Source organism: Lepidochelys kempii, chromosome 10 (genome assembly GCF_965140265.1).
Source record: "Lepidochelys kempii isolate rLepKem1 chromosome 10, rLepKem1.hap2, whole genome shotgun sequence".
NCBI lineage: Eukaryota > Metazoa > Chordata > Testudines > Cheloniidae > Lepidochelys > Lepidochelys kempii.
The window spans coordinates 58278567-58300945 of NC_133265.1; the positions used below are offsets into that span (position 1 = coordinate 58278567).

Consider the following 22379-nt stretch of genomic DNA (forward strand, 5'->3'; position numbering starts at 1 on the left):
TATGAGGTAGTCTTTGCATGTTTCTGGCAACAATATGTTAGAGAAGATGGTCATATAATAGATTAAATTGAAATTAATTCCTATCCTCTGTATTGTAATTTTCTTCCTGTCTTCTTTTATAAGAAAAGTGATCATGTCTTGCCCCCTCCCAAGCTAAAAGAAAATATTTAAATTGCAAATATTGCGCAATAGTTTAATCTGACATTGAATACTAACATGTTTTAATCTAATCTCCTTGAGGATGCACTGATCAAGGATCTGAATCTGGAAGCAAGACCCTTTCTTGAACTCAAGTCTTGTATATTAGTTGAATGCACTGCCATTCCGTTGGGTGTCATTTCTCATATATTTCTATTACAGCCTCTCATAACAACTCAAACTGATGTCATAAGGGGAGAGGTTTTAAGAATCCTGCAATTTCTTAAGAGTGATGTACACAGGCAACTCAATTCATCAGTCAGTAAAAACTGAATTTTTAAGCTGTTGATCTTGAAAACAGAAATAATGATGAGATTTGGTTGTAAGAGCATAGTCAATGATATAAGGATAGATATCTTGCACATAAGAAGTTTCTAGTTTATGTGATGAATCCATTTAAGTAATTGTGGCCTGCTTTTTGGGCCATGCTTGCTGAGAGTCTACAATACATTATACATTATTAAGCATAGATGTTTTTATCTGAATTGTGATGGACTGTTAAGAATTCATTGTTTACAAAATATGGAATTAAAAATGAATACAAAGACGAAGACAAACTGATATAGCAATGTTTTAGAAATATACATTTCAAGGGCTATAAAGCTAACAGTGAACATTACTATATATACTGCAGTAACAGCTGTTATCAGAAAGGGTATAGAAGAGAAGGGTTTAAAAAATTAGTCACAGGCACACAAGTGATACACCTCTACCTAGATATAACGCAGTCCTTGGGAGCCAAAAAATCTTACCACGTTATATCGAACTTGCTTTGGCCTCGAGCATTTCTGTTATTAGTAGTCACTTCCTGCCCCGACTGACGCCTCAAACCCCCCGATCCATCCAACTCCCTGCCCCCGCTCCCTGTTCCCTGACTGCCCCAACCCTATCCACACCCCCACCCCATGACAAGCCCCCCAGGACTCCCACGCCCTATCCAATGCCCCAGTTCCCTGTCCCCTGACTGCCCCGCCCCCAGAACCTCTGAACCATCCAACCCCGCCTGTTCCCTGTCCCCTGACTGCCCCCCGAGACCTTCTGCCCCTTATCCAACCCCTTGGCCCCGGCCCGGCACCCTTAACACACTGCTCAGAGCAGCGTGTCGGAGCCAGACACGCTGATGTGCTGATCCCCTGGAGCGCGCAGCCCCGTCCCCCAGAGCGCTGCTTTATCACATTATATCCGAATTAGTGTTATATCGGGTCATGTTATATCAGGGTAGAGGTGTATTTATTTTTAGTAGATGTTAAGCCTATTGAATAATTATGAAATATTAAATATTTATCCTGAATGTCTAAGACTTCATATATTCATAAGAATAAGAACATAAGAATGGCCCTACTGGGTCAGACCAAGGTCCATCTAATCCAGTATCCTGTTTTCCAACAGTGGCCAGTGCTAGGTGCCCCAGACGGAATGAACAGAACAGGTAATCATCAAATGATCCATCCTCTGTCGCTCATTCCCAGCTTCCCAGAGGCTAGGGACACCATTCCTGCCCATCCTGGCTAACAGCCATTGATGGACTTATCCTCCATGAATTTATCTAGTTCTTTTTTGAACCCTGTTATGGTCTTGGCCTTCACAACATATACACACAGTTTAGCCTTACACATAAAAGCCTCAAATGCAAGTTTTGATAATGGGATTGTTTCTCTGAAGAGCCATCTAATACTTTTCTGTTTATAGATAAATAATCTGATAAATGCAAGGACAATGAGCATAGGCTGTGGCACGTCAAGCTACAAGTAGTCTTAACATGAATATACTTTTTCCACATTTCTTCTAGCAGTTGCCTTTATGTATTGATTGGCAACGCACTTACTGGTTCTATTGGTTTGCACGACATTTCTAACAATTAATTCCATACACTGATTACTTGTTATAAAAGTGATTTATAAAAAATTTTTACAGTGTTTTCTGTTTTGTTTATACATTATAAAACCAATACGTAAATTTTGATCAGCCTAGAAAACTGAAAATTAAAACTACATTCTGTCTTAAAAAACTTAGTCCTGAAAAATTAACACATTAGGTCCGATCCAAAGCCCTTTTAAGTCAATGGAAATATTCCCATTGACTTCAATGAGCTCTGGATCAGGCCCTTTCAGTGTTACAAAAATACTATATATTGAGATGAACACACATAATTATTTTGGGAATAATATAGTTGAGTGCCTAGTTACAGTAACTATCAGACAACTGAGAGACTGCGTACTTGTTTTTTGAAAGTACTATAAACGTTTGATTTGATGGTCCTGATCTTTAAGACTAAAAATAGTACTATTACCAGACAAGCAAAAGTATTCGAATAATTTAAATTATATTCAGTGCCAAATGGCATTAATGTTGTGTGTGTCTAATCTCTCAGACACAAATAGCTCACTACTTTTACAAAGATAAATCTACTGATGCTTAAAAAGGAAAAATTGTAAGTGTTTCTATGACGTATATGTAGAATTTGGATAAATACTATGCAGATTTCTTAATACAGAAAGAAAATATCTTTTTAACCTACATAAAATCACCACAAAACACACTTGACAGTCCAGGCAGGAAATTAGTTTCCTGTTACTTTTCTGTAAAGCAAACAGAGTGTGTAAGCAGTCATATCAGAGGGAAACAGTCCAACTAAGATATCTTACCAGAGCCCCTCATTACAGTCCTGTTTTTCCTTGATTTGGGGGATTATCGTTTGCTGTACTTATTATCTGTGTAATGGAAAGCAGAGGCAAATCTCAAAAAAAAAAAATCACATCTTTAACAGTTTTAAAATACTATTGCACAATTAAAGGCCCGCAAAACCAAAAGCTGTTAGAAAGTTAAGGGTAAGGGACAGAAGAGATGAATGCTCAAGTGCAAATGTACAAAAAAAAAATCCAGTGCAACTTGTTATGTAAGTGATTAGGAAACTGTCTATACTCTTATGGAATTATCAATTTATTCTCCCCATTATTTTAGGCAATAATTGAAATTTTCTCACCAATTGCAATATATATATACACTATATAACATCTCTTTATGAACACAAGCAGAAGAAACATGCACAAAGAATACATCACAATACTCATTTAAACTTTTAACTTAATAAGCAATGTCAGGTAACAGAGTATGAAGTATCATCTACATTAGATTTTAATAATACAGTTTTCCATAGCAGGAATATTAAAGTTTGGCTAAAAGACTTAATTTATGCAAGCCTATATTCCTTACATGTTCCAAAATCTATTCATCAAATTAATGGTATTTTTTCTAAAATTATAATGTGTATAAATTTGAACAAATTATTAAAGGTCTGGATGTGACATCCAGAGTATTATAACTTTTATAAACAGACAAAACAAAATCCAATTCTTTGGAGAGGGAAACAATTTCTTTACTCTCTCATGTTAAACTGCTGACAAAGGCAATATTAGCTCCCGTCTTAAAACTGCTGTTGCTGTATTTTTTAATGTCTTCCTTTTAATGTGAATGATGTGACTGAAAACTAAAAATGCATTATTGACTGAAGAATGCTTGTTAATATCATACTTTTCTAGTCAGGGGTCATTTAATCCATGGACTAGTTAAAGTGACATTGTAGTTATCAACATGAAATTAAAATAAAATATCAAGAGATATCTATATATATTGCATAAAAGCACAATGTGAGGATATCAATAAGACCGATATTTTAATATTGCTTAACTCTCCAAACAATAACATACAACATTGCCCTATACGGTGACAGGGAACAAACAGTGCAAAGCTTGTGTTTTCCTCTACATTTTGTTCCTTTTTGTGTTCATATGTCAAGGACTCTGTTAATCAGGTGCAACAACCAGTCCAGGTGACATCTTTATTCTGTAGCCAGCGTTTTATAATAAATAAATAAATAAATAATCTGCTAGCATGTGTCCCCCTCAGTTGTGTCTAAACTACTTAAGTTTATCAGTGCAACTTGCACTATGGATAAACACCCAGTGCAGAGTGCAACATTGCAGAGAATCCATAGTATCCATCCTCTTTTGGGCGATCACAATTCACCATGTCTACAAACAACACTCGCTGAAAACTGTTGCACTCACACTGAACCGTAGGCAACTATCCCACAGCTCCTTGCAAATTTCTATTTACTGCTTCATCCAGTTTTCTATTTGTAAAATGTAAAGTGTCCAAATGTGTATACATATACAAGTTGAATAAAGTTTTCAGAAGACTGTAAGTGACCTAGGTGCCTAAGTACCCAAGTGACTTTTGAAAATGGAAACTGGATACTTTTGAAAGTTGTCTTTATGCAAAAATAGATATAAGCACTTATTTTACAAGTTAAATGAGCAGGCTTGAGGAAACTGGGGATTTGGTGAAACAGTTATCTCTCACTGGTGCAGCTCCAACCCCAACACAGTCAGACTGTTCTAGCACTGCAATGGAGCACACTGATCTGATGCAGAGTACAATGGTGGTGAGCTTTGCTTTGAGCATGAGCAATTGCCACAGTGCTAGTCAGGGATGCTGGAATAACTTGTGTAGTGGGAGTGCTGAAAACCAAACTGTGAACCCTGTATATAATGGAAACCACTTCTAGTCAGGGGTTGCAGCAGCACCCCTAGTATCCCTAGTTCCAGCACCTATGATTCCAGTACTCTGTGAGCTGCTGCAAGCTCTTTATGTGGACATGGGGTTGCTAGTGTATGCAACTGTGCATGCAAAGCTAAAATTTTTCTAATGTAGACAAGGCTATGAAATGCAAAAAGTCACCTCTGCAATGCACGTTAGCTGAACTAACCTAAGAAATTTAAATCCCACAGCTTCTTCTGCATTTTGGTCTCATATGACAACACAATATACTTTTATTGGTTGGAAAAAACAAGTTTTTCAGTAAATATTTATATTCAACTATGGAAGCACTGGTTACAACTCAACTCCATAGTTAAAGCTGAGTTCCATTTTGCACTTAAAGTGATTCAACCTCTATTTTTTATGAAAAACAGCATATCCTCCCCAAAACTTACAGAATTTACTTTTTGAGCGTTGGATTAATTGTCTGAGAATTTAAAATAAATCTATTAGAGTTAACAGTTAAAAACTGGGTCCTATAAAAAATTAGTATCTCTGTCTTTTCTTTATTCTGAACTATCTTAGCAGAATAAAGACACTTCCAAATTTCTATATTATTAAAATTAATGTTATATTTGAAGAAATTATGTTGAAATTAGGTTAAATTACTAACAATTGTATCTATTTATTATAGTTATGTAGGCTACAGCCAGGCTCAAATCAGCAGCTCAGGTAACTTAAGTGCATTGTGTCATCAGGTGTAATTGGAGACTAGCATATACTTCAGCCTTCTTTGAAATATAGTAAATCAATTGCATCTCAACCTCAAAATTCAAGAATGATGTTGAGTTCTGGGAACAACACAAACACTCAAGTACAAGAGTGCATACATGTAATGTACATGAATGCTTTATAGCAAGGTTGACATTTTTAAGTTACCAAAGCTATCAAGAATTGTTCTTCCAAAAAGATTTGCACAGCAAACTCTTGTACTAATAACTTACAAAAAGGTTAGCATTCCAATATTCCTGCAGCTTCAGGTTTGCGGAGATTACCCATTTTCTATAATTGTGATTTAAAGATGGCTAATCTGTACTAGCTATTAATAGCCAGGTCTCAAAATATAAGGCTTTGAGAACATGGGACCAAAACCAAGCCCAGGGTGCAACCTGAGGCCCGGATCTGAGGTAACCCAGAAGATAGAGCCCCTCTCACACAGTGCAGCAGTATGACTACCATCACTTCCCTCTTCTCCTGTCGGCTATTACTGTACTGCTGCTGTAAAGATCATTAAAACTTGCAGAGATTACACTAAATCCAACAGGAAGATACAATAGGACAGATGCAAGACCTTAAGGCAAAACTTCATAGTTGTGACTTTGTGTATTTGGCACATACAGAAAATAGTCTTGAAGGCCCACAGATGCCACAGAGTTGCTTGGGTTTTTAGCTAGGATTAGAGTCTAAACTTCATTTTGAACTTCCTGGATTGGAAGAGTAATGAGGTAGTGATTTAACCACTGCTTTTCAGAATGGACAGATTGCTGACTTTTTCAGGGGTATGATAACAAATGAAATAAATAATTTCTTCACTGAGGATCTTGCAAATGTTTCAACATGGCTAAGAGTCCTTCCTAAATAAAGAAGCACCATTTAAAATGTAGAGTGGTTGGGAAGGTCCAGAAACTAAGAGCCTTGGGACATTACAAAGTGGGCCAACTAGCTGGAAGTGAGGAGGCTTCAGTGATTTTGAAATACAAGAATCCTAGCCTGTATCTCTGAAACACCTTAAGGGTCAGATTTCTCAGAAAGGACAGAATTTAATTTCCCAACTTCGTCCTTGTTTACATGGGACAACAGGATCTGATTTCAGTAACTGTTCCTACTTGGTTTACCACCAAAGAGCAAGATTACTAAAAGTAATGTTTGGGTCTATTTCAAGGCCTGAACTTTATGTTTAGTTGATGAGACATTTTCAGCAAGGTCATTCATGGCTTTATAAAGTCTCCCTGAAAACATGTCCCTCCCTATACAGAAAGGACACAAGCTTGAATTAAGCAATGATTTAGTATCTTGTCCAAAAGCAAAGACATGGAGACTCTGCTTGACAATGCAAGGAAATCCATATAAAGGGTAGTACAAAAACAGTCTGAACTTGTATCATAGAGGTAAGAGCAGGATAAACTATAATGAATTGACCATTTGTGGAGAGATGAAGAAGCAGTTGTTTCAGGAGAAGCCAAGAGCTCTCCTTTCTACCATTTTATTAGGTACTTAGCTATGTAGAAAGAATGAACTGAGATGGTTAGATGGGTTGCCATAGACCTATAAGATTTTAAAAGGACTGAATCAACTCTTTCAAGTAGATTCTGGGGCTGGCTTTTACTTCAGTGGGATCCAAGCAGCCACCACAAACTATTTTAAGGACTGAGGACCAGCATTTCACATTAATATTGGGGAACTTATAAAGCTTGGCAGCATTAGCAGGAAAGGCAAATTCAATGTCATGAGCATCTTACAAAGATATTTTCTGACAGACACAGATGAACTGCATTCTTAGGTTTTTCTTCCTCTACTATAAGTTAGAGTTCCCTTGTAGCAATGTATAAGTAGAAGGTTTAATTCTATGCATTTTAGTAATAATTTCAGCATAAACAGGAAATTCATCCAGAAGTCATTAAGTCCTTCAGTACCTCTTACGACCTGGAAGACTCAACACCCTTATCATCATCATCCTCTACCAGGTTATCTCAGAGGATGAGAGAAAGGAAGGCACTTGGATGATTAACTCTTCATAGCTGTCCCCAATGAGATTTTCCTTATCGGACTTTGGCTGAGCTGAAATTGAGTTCATGCTCTTGGGAGGTGGGTACAACAAAAAATAGTGCTAGCCTTTGCAGTAGAAGCTGATTTCTTTGTCTTAATGGTAGGCTGAGTGAGAGGTCTTGTCTGTACCTCACTTCCTCAACTGAATTATCTATAGTGAAAACTAAATTGAGTAGAAGGAACAGAGGTGCATTGTGTCCCTTCTGGAAATTAGAAATAGACTGAGCAGAATTTCCTACCTCTTCTGTAGGTTTCTGTGCTGCCAAGACATGATTGTCAGAACTCCTAGCTGATCTTGAGGTAAAAGGTCCTGGAACAGCAGGAAGCTCCAAATCAGTGTCACCTGATGGTCTTAGAAGTCCTCAGAGCAACAGAGGCAAATAGACCCAGCAGCTGGGGGTTGAAGAGGCACTCTGCAAGTTAGACATTTCTTGTCCCCTTTTCTCATTTTATTTGTTGACTCAGAGTAACTTTTTTATTTTTCAGCCATGACAGAGCAAGGGTACTTTTACGATGTACTCTGAGCAAAAACTGGAGAATTTAGGAGACAGTATGTGACCAAGAATCCTTGAGGCCAAACTTTTTGGAGCTATTTGATTGATCTCTGTGTCACTTGCGTGACAAGAATGACTGACAAGCATTCCACACTGGTGTAGCAGAGACTGCAGAATGGAATAATATTTTAATATTTAATTTTCAAGACCTCTAGTGTATTTTCTTACTCATTTGTAGTATATTGGCAAGTTTAGCTTCATGCTCATTAAGTGGGAAACAACATAAAACTTAACGTGGAAACAATATAAGAAAGGTAGTGATTTTTGAACCTCAAATCCTATCTCCCCCAAAACCATTTGTAACATACTCTGTGCACTGGAAGCTAGCAATAATATCTATGTGTTGGGAAGAATGACAAAAGTTACATCCTCATTTTCAATTATACCAATTCAATCATGCATCCTCCAAGTCACAACAGCCTTAATTCTGCCACTGACTATATTGCATTTCAGCCAAAGAAATCCTGCTGTCTTAAATTATATTTAAATGTTTTGTTCATCTCATAATTATAGAGTAAACATTTCTATCACTTCTCAATTAGAACAGAAATCTGATGCGTGAAGCAGTGCTGGCTACAGCTCAATTACTACTGCCAAGATTTGGAGGTCAAGCATAAACATTAAGAGCAGATTGTGTTACTGAGTAGCAGATCAGTTATTTATTTGTATGACCATATTTTTTAGCATCTTGTATTTTGTTTCAATAGATTACTGAATCTCATACACAGTAGAAATAAATGTGGCCATGACAACAACAAAAATGACTTTGTGGTTAGTTTTCATTAGTATGGGGCCTTTTCGCTAATGTCTGCCCTCCTGCTTAGATCACCTCATTCACAGAACAATGCTTACCTTTTTCTCATTTTCTCCCAAAAGTCTCATTACTAAATAATTTGTTTGTTGATAATTTGGAAGTGAAGATGCTTTCCTGTCAAATTTTATATCATAAGAAATATATGACCTACATTAACTTCCTTTAAAGTCTCAAGGAGATTATAAATGTTCCAGCTGACTTATAAAGCTATACATTATATTGGCCCTTCTTGTTTTAAAAACAAGAACTAAATTTGCACTGTACTCTTCTAATCAAACCATCTTATGTTCCGTAGTGCCAGTTTAAATTTCTGGAAAAGTGAGTCGTTTAGTAAAGGACTTAACAATCTTTAGAGATCATCAGTATGAAAAAAAACCAAAACTGTAGTTTTAAAGACTATGGCCAAAGTTTTCAACATTATGTGCCTGAAGTTAAACATCTAAATCTACATAATGGCACATAAGTAACCAGAATATTCAGCACTTGTAACTCCTGTTGAAACCATGACACCCTAGTTTGAAATGTTTTGCATACAAGACATTCCAAGTCATGCTACTGTACTATTTACATTTATTTATACTAAGCACCAAGAAATTTACATTAAGGGAACTAAAACTGAAGCTGGACTGTACTGTACTATAGGCTCACTAACAGTAACCCACTGATATCCCACTGTTAATTATTGATTTCTGACTGAGCAAGTGTAAACAAGTATAATGCATCAAAATGCACCTTGTTCATTTATTTTTATAGCTATAGTTTAGCTTTAATTATTCACTGCGGTAGTTTTCTAGAAAATAATAAGCCTCAAATCTTGAAAAGTAACCCTTGAAAGTAACATCTGCTCTCCACCAAGATAAACAGAGACAAACATATATAACATAGTAAATGTATCAAATAGCATGCCATCTTTTGTCTAACTTACTTAATAAAAATTTGAGTCACATTTTTGAAGTAAAACATGCACAATCCATCTGCACATATCTAATTTATGTGCAGGACCTATATATCACATATGCCCATTGCCCAACTAATCAGCCATATGTATACATCAGCACCTGATTTGGACATGTGTATTAGGTATGTCTATGAATATTTTAATTATGCACAAACTGAATGTAACAGCATATTATAATTTTAAAGAGTTGTTCAGTGCACCATTATTGCCAGTATGTACAGTATTATAAGCAATTCATAAGGAATCTGCTCCCAATTAAGAAATCCTTAGAAATCAGAAGTTTTATTCATGAAGCTTTCTATCACATTTCCAAGTACCTACTGGGATCCTACATGGATGAATTATTGGTTCTACTGGGACAGCAATTTTATTAGCTCACTCAGTTTTAAAATGTGAAAACAAAATGTTGATTTGTAAATGTGCACATTAGACTTTAATAACCCATGCTGGGAAATTATTCAGTCACACTTCAATCAGAAAAAGTCATTTACTATTTATGTTATTTTAGATTGTTCATATTATGAAAAGCAAAAATTTAAAATGATGTAAAATGTACAGAAAATATACAGTAGAATCTCGCAAATTCACAGAAACGACTGGGGTGAGGGTCCTTAGTGAATTTGTAAAAAATAAGTAATTAAAACCAAGGATAACGCACCACAAAATGTACTTCGATAATTAAATAGGTATACTTTAAACTTAATTTATAAGAGTATTTAATTGTCTACAGTACTAACGAATTTTCAAATATTGAATAATATTCAATGTATGGAATAATACAAATATTTTGTATTGTTAAAACTTCTTTATTTTTGCAAGTCTGTTATTCAGGTGTTAAATCTCCATAGCAAAGTGGGGACAAGTTTATTAACAAGTCTAAATCCATGAGATTCTATTGTATTGCTAAATGTTTAACACAATTTTCAAAGTCGACAATACCTTTCATTTGCTGGATACCTATAAGTAGGATGAGAGTAAAATATACTGACAACATATGATATTTTTCAGATATTTTAAATTCAATTTAAAACCAGATTTGTTTTCAGTCTTAGAAATATATTTTTAGTAATAGGAACTCATTTCGTGTCCTAAACCATACTATATTATTGCTGGTCACTTAAAAAGGTGTTGTCTATAATCCCAGAGGCGCAGCATTTTCATGTATTAAAGTGATCTCACCATATAATCTATATTTAAGTGTGCTAAACTGGTAAAATACCCAGGATGAAAATTAAAAGCCAAGTTTTGAACTCTGATCCAAATACTGGTCTCTGGCTAAAAATAACACTGTTCCCATGTGCGGATAAGAGGACAGAATTTGGCCCATATTATATTTCACTAGTTTAAAAAAGTGACACTTCAGTCCATTCTGAACAGCAGCAATATCATAAGTGAATTTAATGCATTTTTACTATTTTAAATATTACTTTGTGTTATGATTGGCTGATTCTACTTGAAATATTGCTCTAAATCTCATTTATTTGTTGTTCAAAACAGTTGGTGCTTGTAGGACAGGTCCTTTTTATTTAAAAAGGCCACATTAAATATCCCCCTACACAACCACAACCACTCCCACCCTTCCTGCAATGTTTTGGTCCACGTTACAAACATCATTACAATGATCTACAAGGCTATATTGAAAGAAAGAAAGAAAGAAAGAAAGAAAGAAAGAAAGAAAGAAAGAAAGAAAGAAAGAAAGAAAGAAAGAAAGAAAGAAAGAAAGAAAGAAAGAAAGAAAGAAAGGAATAAAAGTAGCATCTAAAGTCTTCAATTTGCACAGCTTATTCAGGTCACTAATTATACAGTGCTCCATAAGGAATGAGTTATACAGAGTTTTTCACATTTTGAAAGTAACAGACCAGTAACAATGATGGAAACACTTGTCATTTCTTCAGACTTTTCATTGGGCATGAAGCCACATAAACGTAACTGGAGACCTGTAAGATCTCCTAGAATATTATGTTCTATTATGAGACCGTATCTTTGTAATCATAGGAATGTCTCACCTCATGGAAGAAATTACTATTTTTCTGCTTTAATTCTAGCAGCAAAAATTCTAAATATCTGTGGTCAACAAGAGTTATAGCACATACTGTCACCTCAGCAGTGATGACAAAGGCTGTTCACAGATGATATTTGTAGTCTGTGCACATTTGGGATGTGAATGGAGTCTTAAATTAACTAAATTTGACTATGATAAAGTTTTGAGGCACAAATTCCTCTTTTCCTTCCCACAACAGAGGAGAGGCTTATAGGAAGAGATTAAAATTCTGCAGAAGATCTTGCTTCCCAACTCCAGTTCCATCCAGACTTCTACCCAGTATTCAGAGTCTTCCCCTCCACCCCCCAACAAGTTCACGAATGGCCTATTTTAGCTTCCTCCCTTGTTGTCTTAGACTGCAGAATACAACTCCTGTAACTATTGGTTGTTGCTGTATTCCACATTAACTTAATTCAAAGCATGTCTTTTTTTCTGAAAAGTTAGTAAAAAAGGTGACTAGAGACAAACAAGCTTACAAGTAAAAAGTTATTCAAAGTGTCAGACCTACAAATTCAATCTAAAAGTCAAGTTGGCTTTTTCAACTACTTCACTAGTACGACAAAATTGGAAAAAAATTACCTTATCACTAACATTAAAAAGTAGTAAATAAAAAGTGGCAAGTTCATTTTTGTAAGTAATGTTGCATTTTGGGGACAGTATGGTAATAATTAGTAAAACTGTTTGAGTTCTAAACAAACAAACAAACACACACTGATAAAAAGGAGATTCCGCCAGTCAAATTCTGCCCTCAATCACATTGTCCAACATCATTGTACATTTAACCTGTACTCCAGCTTATGGTTTCTGGTCTAGAAGAGACACACTAACTTAAATACAATGTAGTAAAAAAATTAGCAATTATTAGCACTATTTACAAGGCACAATAAATACACATGAATTAAAAAAGAAGGCTCCTTTACTAAAATCTGGCTAATGCACAACTGCAAAGCTTTAATATAGAAAGGTAAAACTTTCTAAAATTCACACTCATGTTGAGAGAACTTAGCTAGAGTTCCATGTCAGAATTTTCAGCTTCATCAACCACCCAGGGGTTGGTTAACTTCTGTCATTCTGAACTTTTGTCTCCAAAGACCTGGTCACTCCTCTCTCCCAAGAGGGCTGACTGAGTTCAAAGTTGACAGTGCCCCTTTCTGGATAACCCTATATGGTTAATTCAATCACAGCAGCCTTTTAGGATTTGTAAAGTTGTCTTAAAAGCAATGGTGCTCCACGAGTGCCTTTGAACCTGAATGAGACAGATCCTTCCATCCATGGAGCTGGTGAGCCCTACAGTCACTGAGTCTTAGTCTACCTCTGGTTTCCCATGGGAACCTTGTTTGACTGGTTACAAATTTAATGTCAACCTCTTTCCTCACGTCACAAAAAGGCCAATAAAAGTGGTTTACCTTCCACTCTATGTAATTGCTTTGTAGGACATAAAGAGTTTACCCTTTCCTACACACAAAGAAATTTCAAATCCCTATCATTTTAATTTCAAGAGAAGATGTCAGACAAGAGTCCTCTCATCTCTGAAGTTCATTGGCTTTTCCACAATTTTAGATGCTGCTAACTAATCAGAGGTGGCCATATCCCAGGCACTGTTTCCACAATTTTCTGCAAATATAAACAGTTAGGCTGTTGTCATACCTAGCACTGAACTCATTTACCCTGTCATTAGCTACGTGCTAGTCAAGTTGTCTACACATAAAGAGCTTGTCTAGTCTAGGATAAAAGATGTATTTTTAAAAAGTTACCTCAAACATTTTAACTAACATCTTTTAAAAACTCTAGTATAGACAGGTCAAGTTAACTCCTGGGGGAATTCTGTGCCACTGTGCATGTGCAGAATTCATGTCCCTCACAGAATTATTTTTCTCTCCATAGAAAATACACAATGCTGGAGAGTCACTGCAGTTATGGCTTTTGCCCACCAGGGGATGCTGTGGCACCAAACAGAGGGCAACCAGCTCACCAGCCATAGCAGCAAGCAGTTGATAGGCTGGTGGAGGAGAGTCTGTATTCCTCACACTGCCCTGCCCACGGGGCCAGGTGAGGAGGCACAGGAGGAGCAGGGCATATGGGGCTGCTGCGGAGGGTCACACACTGGGGTTCAAAAGGGCTAAATGGCACTGGTGGGTGCAGGGACACATGGTGTTAGGGGGATGCATGGGGAGAGGGTGGCTGAGTGGGGGTGCAGGGACACATGAGGATGAGGGAGGCACTGCAAGTACACAGGAGGACAGGGGCAGATGTGCCTGACTGAATGGGAGAGGCTAAGGGTCAGCCAGCATCTGTATGGGGGAGGGTCCCCAACTCCCTAACAATCCCTCCCTCCCCAAAAGCCCCCTATTCCATACTTCTCCCACCCACACTCAACAACCCTCCTGGTTCACTCCCAGGCTTCTTCCCAACAAGTACTTCCCTCTCCCTCAGCTCCTCCATTACCCCCACTGCTTCTGAAGGATGCAGGAAATACATTTCTGTATTGCAGTTTATATGAATTATTTCTTAAAGTTATGTATTAATATGCCTAGTAAGGAATCTATTTGTCAAAAATATTTCCTGGTTCTTTTTTGTCTGTACTGTTACAGACATACTTGACAGGTATTTTGAAATAAATTACCAAAATAATAGAAACTGGCATGATTATATTGTGTTATTTTGACAAATAAAATATGCAGAATTATGCAATATTGTGTACAGAATTTTTAATTTCTTGGTGTAGAATTCCCCAGGAGTACAAGTTGTATTTTAAACACATTAACTGGTAGAAAGAGTTCACCCATTGTCCAATGATTTGCTTCGTGAGAGTATCTACCCAATTGTTAGCATATCCAAAGACAAGAAATTCAGCAATATAACAATATAAAAGTGAAAGGGTATAAACCCTGTATAATCCATATTCCAATAATAAAATACCTTGTCTCAAAGATCTTAAACCAGAGTAATGCTGTATAACAATTTTATTTCGGCTGGGGGGGGGAGAGATTAATAGTTTTTCTAATACTATAATAAGCAGCTAAAATATTTAGCTATTTTAATTTTTTTAAAACAGTGCTAAGTTATCAAAAACAATAATTTAATCTAAATATGACATATACCTTAAAACATAGCTGCTTTTTATAGTAGTCATTTGGGAATGGGTCATATTTCTCCACCATTTAAATTCAGTAAGAAAGTGCAGCCTATTAGTCTGTCACTACAAATCTGTGCAAATTCCCTTTTTCTAGCTGACACACAGACAATAAAAATCAATGAAAAGGTTAATAATCATACCTTATATTTGGTCATGGTGCTAAAATGGTTGTTCCTGAAGAACACACAAAGTTCTCCTTCCTGAACTGCTGAAGTCAGCTCACATAACCCATGGTATGTCAACTGAGTGGCTGTGTTGTTCAGAAATTGTTCAGCTACAAATCCTATAAAAGCAATGCAGATTATTAACTGTGGGTCCATCATACACATCTAAATACATACATACCTACCTACATAAAAAAATTAAATATATCAAAAATTCTCTCTCAGCTAGTGAAATGAACTCTCAAGGCTTATATCAAATTAGATTTCACTAGAAGAAAATAAGTTAACTTTCCTTCTCAATTTACATCTGTGACACTATGACATTACCCAGGGTAGAATCTGAACTGATGGAAAGCTGCATCCTCTCAATTCTCCAGCCTGGGGTGCCTTTTACACTGCTTTGCTGTTGGAGCAATCAGTCCTGATCTGCTCTCACACAGCTTTCAGCATGTAAATTACTCCCAGCTATACTGCTGGAGTGCCAGCCACTCCTGAATTACACTGCAGAGCAACACGAGCAAATTCCCAGTCCCAGACTTTCCCCCAGAAATGTGCATCTTGTATTGCCCAGCCCTCTCCTGGATAACACATGCTCATATAAATAAAATATATTTTATTAAAAGAAAATGTTATGTACAAATCCTGTTATCCCAAAGTTTCCCAAACAGTTCAATCCAAGCACACTGATTTAGATAAAACAATAAAACAAGTTTATTAACTACAGAAAAAGTTTTGCGTAATTACAAGTAATGAGGCATAAATATCAGGACTGGTTACAAAGAAATAAAAGGCAAGAATACAATTAATACCTAACTTAATAAGCTAAGTGAATTTAAAGCAAAAAGTCTCTCTCACCACATGTTCTAGCAGTCTTACTGGCTAATTTCCTTTCAGACAGGATTCCCCCTTCAGTCCAAATCTGTTTCTTCGTTCCTCAGGTGTTGTAGTTGCCGTTGATAGAAAGAAAGGGAGGAATGTTTTGGGACACCTGTTCCCCTTTCTTATAGTTCCTTTTCTTTGAAAAAGATCTCCAACTGTGGTTCAGGAGACAGAAAATCTGTGGGGATGTGAACCTCCAGCTGTTTCTTTGCCAAAAATGTAGGTTTCTCACTCACACCCTCTTTCCTGCCAAAGAATGGCCACTTAACCAGGTGACAAGTCCATTTGATTTTTTTGACACCTGAAGCATCAGTTTGGCTCTTGTCATTGAGGAACTGGTTTATGCCTGCTTTTCTGAACTTGTAACATCTCAGTAATATTATACAGTAAAATCTTGTAACTTTACCTATAATGTTGCCACACATATTTTACCAAGACAGCAATGATCAGCCAATTATGAATTTTCAAATGATACCTCAGAAGGCATACTTTGTATCCCTATGTTCACCCTTTTTACAAGACTATAATAAATTTTGTACAGACGGTCACAAAAGCATTAAATTTTTTACTGCAATCTTATTGCAGTCTTTTTGTTCTATGTTTGTACAGTGCCTAGCATAATGGGGCCCTGCTCCACAATGGGCTCCTATGTAATACAAATCAATAATAATGATAATAATTTAACAGAGGTGGGATTTTAAAAAATCTCTCTTGTACAAAAACAGTGCATTTTACCAATCATGTTATTTGACTTAGCACCATGGAATCCTGATTTTAAAAAAACAGCACTATAATAAATCAAGGTAGCACATTAATTGGATTAAAAACTGGCTAACTGGAAAATCTCAGGTGCTAACTGTAAATGGAGAATCATCATTCAATAGGGGGTTTTCTAGTGGGGGTCTGACCGGGATCTTTTCTTGGTCCAACTCTTCAATATATTTATCATCAATGATCCAGAAGAAAATATAAAATCATTGCTGGCAATGCTTGTAGATGACACCAAAATTGGTGGACGGTAAACAGTGATAACGACAGGTCAGTTCTGCAGAGTGATCTGGATCGTTTAATAACCTGGGCACCTTTAAGCAGCAAGCATTTTAATACAGACAAAACACAAGGTCACACATCTAGGAAACGTACATTAACCAGAGTTGTTTGAGATGTGTTGTGTATATTTATTCATTCCACTCTTGGTGTATGTGCGCCCCATTTACTCAGGATCAGAGTTGTTTGACTGACAGTGTCTTTTGCAACCACCCATGGCCCTGAGTATCCTCATGCTTTGCACTGGGGGCATAGAGGGTGAAGCAGCTCAACCACCACTCGCTTCCTTCAGCACAAATGAAACAAGATCCTGTAGTAGAGTGGAAGGCGTGCACACAGCAGAAATATATATATGAAAGAGAGAGAGAGAGAGAGAAACATCTTGAAGGAAATATTGTTACTAATACAAAAGTAATATAACTATAGTTACATTATCATGTAACTGTAGTTCTTCAAGATGTCATCAATGTGGAGGAGGGAGGGATAGCTCAGTGGTTTGAGCATTGGCCTGTAAAACCCAAGGTTGTGAGTTCAATCCTTGAGGGGGCCATTTAGGAATCTGGGGCAACAATTGGGGATTGGTCCTGCTTTGAGCAAGGGGTTGGATTAGATGACCTCTTGAGGTCCCTCCCAACCCTGATAGTCTATGATGCCACTTACATAAAGGGAAATGTAGCCATGACCCCCCTCAGCTTCCATGCAACTCAAAGCACTTTTTGGCTAACGACTCCAAAAGCAGGGATAGAGAACAGGCTTGGGACAACATGAAATATTTAGTCTGGTCAACACAGTACTATAGAGAGTGACCACTGGATCAGCACATGTGAGGTCCTTGAGGATTTTTGATACAGTAAGAGGAGAGAAGATGAAGAGCAACCGTATCAGAGGGAAGTCAAGTCCAGAGCACTTCAACTGCAGTATGCAGTCCAGGATCTTACGTATTGAAGCCTGTTGGGCCACCCATATGGAAAACCTCTTCCACTTAGAGTAGGTTCTTCTCATGGATGGGTTCCTGCTTAGAATCAAGATACCCTGGACAAGTGACAAGCAGCCCTTTTCCAGGATACTCATCCAAGCAGCATTTAGGCAGTCAGTTGTAGTGACACTAGGTCTGGGTGAAGTAACTGTCCCTGTGATAACAGGTCTGGGTGGAGTGGGATCTTGCTTGGGGGTTGCACCAACAGATGTAGCAAGTTCATAAGACAGAACTGTCTCAGCCATTACAGAGTTATGGGGATGAGCTGAGATGCTCTCATCTGGCTTTGATAGTCACTCTGTAGAATCAGTGGGAAGGTGGAACAAAGCCTTTAACTCCACTCCGAAAGGAATGTGATTGGAGGGACTCTGGATTCATGGCCTCTGGAGCAAAGCTGGAGCACTTTGCATTATCTCTGGTGACAAACAGATCTATTACCCATGTCCTCCACAACAGAAAATGTACTCTTGGTGAATTTCTGCAGCAACCACTTGTGGTCAGTGACTAAATGCCAGCTCAGGAAACCCACTATGTCACTGCTGGTTCCTGGCAGGTGCAGCATTATCAAAGGGATGTTTCATAGCACCAATTCCACAACTTGATCACTTCATTACCCAATGGGGGAGATAGCACACCCCCTCGCATATGTAATATATTGCCAGTGTTTTGTTGGTTTGTGTGTTACAACGTGCCATAGGACCAGGAGGAGACCACACACTGGCCTGATGACCCAAAACTCCAGCACTTCTGTGTGTAGTCTCACCTCCTCCGGGGACCATCTCTCTTATATTGGGCAATGGTACAGGTGGGTGCTCCCATCCTGTCCTAGATGAGTCCGTGATCAGTGTTCAGGATGTTTATGGGGTTTCAGATGGTTCTCCTTTCTGAACATTGTTGGGGGTAGGCACCAGGTCAGTGCTCTCATGACACGGAATAATATTACCATTGATTTGCTCAGCAGATGGTTCCTGGGGACTGACCTGAGCCATAGTTGTAGGGGCATCAGGTGAAGTCTGGCAAGCAGCATCACATATGTACATGTGGACACATGACCCAACAGTGTCAGCTAAGTCTGCACACCCCTGGCCGGGTTAGTGATCATCCCATTTACTAGGGATTGGATTGCAAGGAACCTATCCTGAGATACGTATGCCTGAGCTGTTACCAAATCTATTCTGGCTCCTATAAATTCTAACGTTTGCATTGGAATCAGGGGTGGTTTCTCTCAGTTGATCAAGAGGGCTATCTGGACAAACAGGACTACTACATAGCCTTTGCACAGTTTTTGGAAGCAGCAGAGAGATAGCCTTGCATGATTGGTCACAAAGGTGCAAGCTGCCATGTGTCCCAGGAGCTTATTGTGTTTTGAGGTCTCCCCTGAATTGCTTGTACCAGACCTGACAAGATGACAAATGTGTCTAAGGGAACATAGGCTCTGGTTTCAATGAGTCCAAATATGCCCCTATAAACTGTATCATGTGTATAGGGATTAATGTGGATTTTTTTTTACATTCAACTACAGATCCAACTCGTGGAACAGAGCATGGGCCATCTGGGTGAAAGACAGCAGTGCTTTGTAGGAACGGCCCTTGAGTAGCTAGTCATCGAGGTACAAGAAGACTAGAATCGCTTCTTGTTGGAGTTAAGCAGCCACTACGGTCAGGGCTTTTGAGAACAATGTTTGGGCTGAGGAAAGGCTGAAAGGAAGCACTCAGTTTGGAAATTATCCTAGCCTAGAGTGAAGCATAGGTATTTCCTATATGATGGGTGTATTGTTATATGGAAATAGACATCTTGTATGTCAAGAGCTGAAAATCAATCCTCTTTCTTTAGTGAGGCAATTATAGCTGCCAGAGTCAACATCCTGAATTTTTGAGACTTTACTACCTTGTTTAGAAGTCTTAGATGCAAGATCAATCTCCATCGTCCCTCAGCAGAAGGAAATACTTAGAGTAAAATCTCTTGCTCTTTGTGAGGAGGAGGAGGAACTGGTTCTATTGCTCCTAATCGAAGAAGATTTCACTTCTTGTCTCAATAAAAGCTAACGAGAGGGGCCCTGAAAGGGGACAGGGAAGAGGAATGAAAGTTAGAACAACATAAAATGGATAGTTTAACCTGATATTACCTCTATTACCCACTTGTCTGTAGTGATCTGCCTCCAACCATGGTGGAGGTAGGCAAGCTGGTCTGCTAAACGAGGGAGGTGGGCTAATAGGCACAGCTGTAAATCCAGAGGCAGAGGTGGTTTTGAACCCTCAACCAACCCAAAACTATTGCTTCGTGCAACCCCCTCTCTGAAATCTGTCTTTGTGAGTGGTTCAGTGGATCTATGGGATCTGGAAAACTGAGTAGGATGTGATCTCTGGCCAGTCTGTGACCTACTAAACCTTTTCTTATATGTAGGTGTATATATGCCCTGAGATCACAAAGTAGCCCTGGAGTCCTTTAGGACTCATCCGTGGCCTCCAAGAACAGTTTATGACTGTCAAGCGGAGATCTTCCACACTGTTCTGTACTTCTCTCAAAAACCCTGAAAGATGGAGCCATAATGCCCTCTCATAACCACTGCCATGGAGAAGGACCTGGCAGCAGCGTCCACAGCAGTTCTGGCCACCAACCGGCTCTCTGAGATGGATTAGAATTGCGCCCTATGTTCTTGGGGCAGATGTTCAACAAAAGCCACAAATTCATTATAATTTGGCCATCAGGGCCTGATAATTTGCAATCCTGAACTGAAAGGGTTGCTGATTAATAGGCCTTTCACTCAAAGGGATCCACCAGCATTTTCTGGTCTGTCTCATATGGGGGGAAGGGAGGGGGGAAGAGAGAAGTGCTGCATTCCCCCCCCCCCTTGTTTACCACATCCACCTCCAGGGAGTTAGGCAGGGAATAGGAGAACAAAAAGAATCCCTAGAGGGAACATAAACACTTCTTATCCACCCCTTTAGACATGGTTAGAATAGTGGCAAGTGTCCATCAGATCATCTTAGGTAGATCTAGGAGCACCTCATTGATTAGTAACACACCCTTGAGGAGTGTTGCTGACTACAAGATATTCAACCCTTTGTGCTGTGAATCCTTGACCTCCTCGAGAGAAATATGAAGGGTGTCAGCTACCCTCTTTATGAAGTCTTTATATTGCTGGAAATCATTGGCCCTGGATGGTAGTGGAGGCATAACTGCTTCATCCAGATGCAAGAATGAAACAGATGTTTGAGGGGGGCCTGCTTATTCGCCCTAGCTGCCCGCTCCTCAAATGTCGCCTCCTGGGTGAGGGCTGGTTGGGGAGGAGAATGCTGTACAACTCTGCCCTCCCTGTGAGATTTTGCCAGACCACCGGTACATTGCTGTAGATAAGCAGCTCGGGGCCCCAGAATGGCCACTGTAGGGCCCATAGAGATGTAGAAGTGGCATGCATGGTTTCACCACCCTTGATAAATTAGCCTTATCTTCCCTATGACTTTCAGAGAATGGGATCCTGAATGGATGTGTAGAGAACCATGAACAGAAATAGAGGATACTGACTGGAAGTCTCCTTCATCTGCCTCTATCTGATCCAAACGGGGAGCACTTGCAGGAAACAGTGGAGAATCCTGCAGTACTAGAGGACAGTAGTCCAGAGATCAGGTTTCAGTACTAAGAGATACTCAGTACCCAGCAGGAGGGGGGACTGTGGTTCACCCATTATTGAGAGGTCCTTAGTAGAGCTGAATTCCTCTGGTACTGAGTAGGGGGAGTGGTACCCATGAGGTAGCTGAGACCACGGTCGCCAAAGCCACTGTGGACGTACCGAAGTAGACACCGATGGTGTCTGGTGCTGTTGCCTAAGGGTGCCACATGCATGGGTACCGAAGGCTGGGCTGAACTCAACAGTGCCAGTCCCAACTCTCTAAGCTTCCCCTCCTTGACAGTAGAGGTTACCAAGGCCTTATCAGAACCATGTCTTTCCTTTGTGCTCTGGGATTTTATGGCCACAGCAATACTGGAGGAGGAATCCTTCAACGCAGAAGGTAATAAGTAGAGATGTGAAGGCTTTGGAGACCTAGATCTCACCAAGGACTTCGATCTTTTCAGAGCTGTCGCCTTAAGGTGAGAGTCCATGTTCCTCTTTTTGGAAACCTTCCCTAAAGGCTTCAAAAGGACTTTCTCAAGGGAAGCTTGCGGGGTGCTGGATCTGCCTAGAGACAGATGTATTAGTTCATTTACTAACCTGACTCAGAAGCTGATGGAATGCTCCCTTCAGCCAT

General features: G+C 38.8%; 1 protein-coding gene across 8 annotated transcripts in view; it reads right to left on the reverse strand.

Moving 5' to 3' along the window:
• MINDY2 (MINDY lysine 48 deubiquitinase 2) overlaps positions 1-22379 on the reverse strand; it is a 117465-nt gene that overhangs the window by 43964 nt on the left and 51122 nt on the right. For all 8 annotated transcript variants that reach the window (XR_012153985.1, XR_012153984.1, XR_012153986.1 and 5 more), the window contains exon 6: positions 15207-15349. Coding sequence is in view for 3 of the 8 variants with exons in the window: in XM_073303748.1 (XP_073159849.1) it covers positions 15207-15349 (143 nt within the window). In the remaining 5 variants the exon portion in view is untranslated. The remainder of the gene's footprint in view (positions 1-15206; positions 15350-22379) is intronic.